Source organism: Selaginella moellendorffii, unplaced genomic scaffold (genome assembly GCF_000143415.4).
Source record: "Selaginella moellendorffii unplaced genomic scaffold, v1.0 SELMOscaffold_31, whole genome shotgun sequence".
NCBI lineage: Eukaryota > Viridiplantae > Streptophyta > Lycopodiopsida > Selaginellales > Selaginellaceae > Selaginella > Selaginella moellendorffii.
The window spans coordinates 1,844,826-1,846,953 of NW_003314292.1; the positions used below are offsets into that span (position 1 = coordinate 1,844,826).

The following is a 2,128-nucleotide window of genomic DNA, read 5'->3' on the forward strand; positions in this document are numbered from 1 at the left end:
CTATGTCTCGTTACCTCGGACGTGGTATCACTATCGATCGGATCAAGGCTAGAATCCACCCTGCAAGAGAATGATCGCTAGAAATGAAGAATAGAATCACTGGAAATGCAGCTACCTCGTGCTTGCCTTGCACCCAACATCGTCGTCGTCGTCGTCGGCATCTGAGATTCCATCCTCCAGCTCCAGTGGCCGTCGCGGGCGCTTCATGCCCCCTAGGGTTTAAACGAGAATATTGTTGACATATCATATCATGTTTAAGTAGTTCTATTCGAAATGAATATGAACCGTTGGATGAATTCTAGAACATAGACTTTTATAGGTCGGCATGTTGTCTTTGTTCAGGTACACAGAAAGCATGAGCTCGTAGATGAGATGACACAGTTTGCGATCTTTCTGTTGCTTGTACTGGAAGATATCCTGGTTCACAGGCAGTGGTGAACGAACGTACTCATCAAAAAACATTCCTCGCTTTTTGTCCAGGAACTAACTAAAAAACTTCCACCTTGGAGAAGGGAGCACTGGCGCTGGCTAGGTGTACGGGGCTCTGCTACTGGAGGAGCTCCCACACATCTGCCAGCATAAAAGAGCTGAATGGCTTCCTCGATCTACCACACAAAATTTTCTTCAAGAAATTGGTAGCCCTAAATGTACTTTAATATGCCTTTTTTTAAAGTTAACTTTATTTCTGGCATGGCAGGCCAAAAGCCATTTGACCTACATTCCCAAGAAGAGAGATGAAGTGATTGTAATGATTAAATATGTATGAACATTCCCTAGGGATTAATACAAAAATCAATTGTGTCACCCTAATGATGCATCCCTATTGCAACCAAAACACCAAGAGTGCAAACCTCAACCTCCAGCCAAGGCTTTCCAAGGTTGAAGGCCTTGATCATGAAGTTCCTCCCTCCAAAATCTATCTCACTCCACTTCTAATCCTTATTAGAGCATAGTCACTACCATGACTTGTAAAGGCAAGGAGTATATAAGTATTGTATCCCTATAATACAATATTGAATGAAACAAGGCTGAATGAAATAGAGCTTGGGAAGTTGTCCCTAAAGTAATGAAAAAAATACAAAAAGTGTGTAGATGATTTCATCTGCTACATTGATCGTGGCTGCTCATTATCAAAGCACCTGCCCCACATCACTGCTTAAAACACAAACGGCTGTACAACTGCTACAAGGGCACTTCTCATTCTAGGATTGAATAAAAAGTACTAAGAGTGGAGCTTCAAAAAGGAAGACAATGTCTAGGACTAAACACCACTAATTGCTATATCAAGATCAATTGGCTCATGGCATCATGGTTTGAGTAGGCCAAATTGCCAAGTCATCCTAAACATATTCAAGCATCATTAATCTTTGGAGGAATGGCTATACAACCAATAAGTTTACTAGACTATACAAATTTATAATTCTATAGAAAGGGAAGACCGAGAACTTTGAATTTAGTGAGTGTAACACATGTTTAATCCCATTATAGACAGCCAAGGGTATCCCCAACATCCAGCCTATTATACTAATGTTGAGAGGGGAGCCTTTTAACAGTGATGAAAATACTCTATCATACTCTAAAATCCAACTCAAAACATATCTTATTCTCACAATAGAGCACCCATGCCGGGCTGGTTGAAAGAGGGAGGAAGCTCTTCCAGGAGATGTGCTCCCGGAAGGCTGCAAGCGTGACTATGGAGCACTACCACGTCGTGGTGGACATGCTAGGCCGGGCAAACAAACTCCAGGAGGCGGTGGAGATGGCGGACTCGATGCCTTTCGCAGCGAATGTGGTGACATGGACCATCGTGCTGAGCTCGTGTCACAAGTGGAAGAGCTTGGAATTTGGAAGGCTGGCGTTTGAGGCACTGGTGAAGCTGGATGAGAAGCAGGCTGCTACTTACGTTCTCATGGCCAACATCTATGGAAGCTTGGGCATGGTTGAGGAAAAAGCTAGAGTTCATGCGATGAGCAAGAGGATTGGTGCGTGGAAGAGGGGATCAGTGGTAGTCAATCTCGATTCGTTTGTCAATTGTGGTGATCATCCTCAAAAGGAAGAGGAGAAGAACTATTATCAAACTTGTGACAGACATACTGTAAAATAGAACTTCTATAAACTCTCTCCATTT

At 43.0% G+C, this 2,128-nt stretch overlaps 1 protein-coding gene across 1 annotated transcript in view; it reads left to right on the plus strand.

The window, feature by feature from the left end:
* Positions 1-2,095, plus strand: part of LOC112348644 (pentatricopeptide repeat-containing protein At2g13600-like) — a gene marked incomplete at its 3' end in the record, with an annotated part of 9,232 nt that extends 7,137 nt beyond the window's left edge. The window contains exon 2 of the mRNA XM_024681539.1: positions 1,634-2,095. Within this exon, the coding sequence (XP_024537307.1) occupies positions 1,634-2,095 (462 nt within the window). The remainder of the gene's footprint in view (positions 1-1,633) is intronic.
* Between the last annotated feature and the right edge of the window lie 33 nt (positions 2,096-2,128).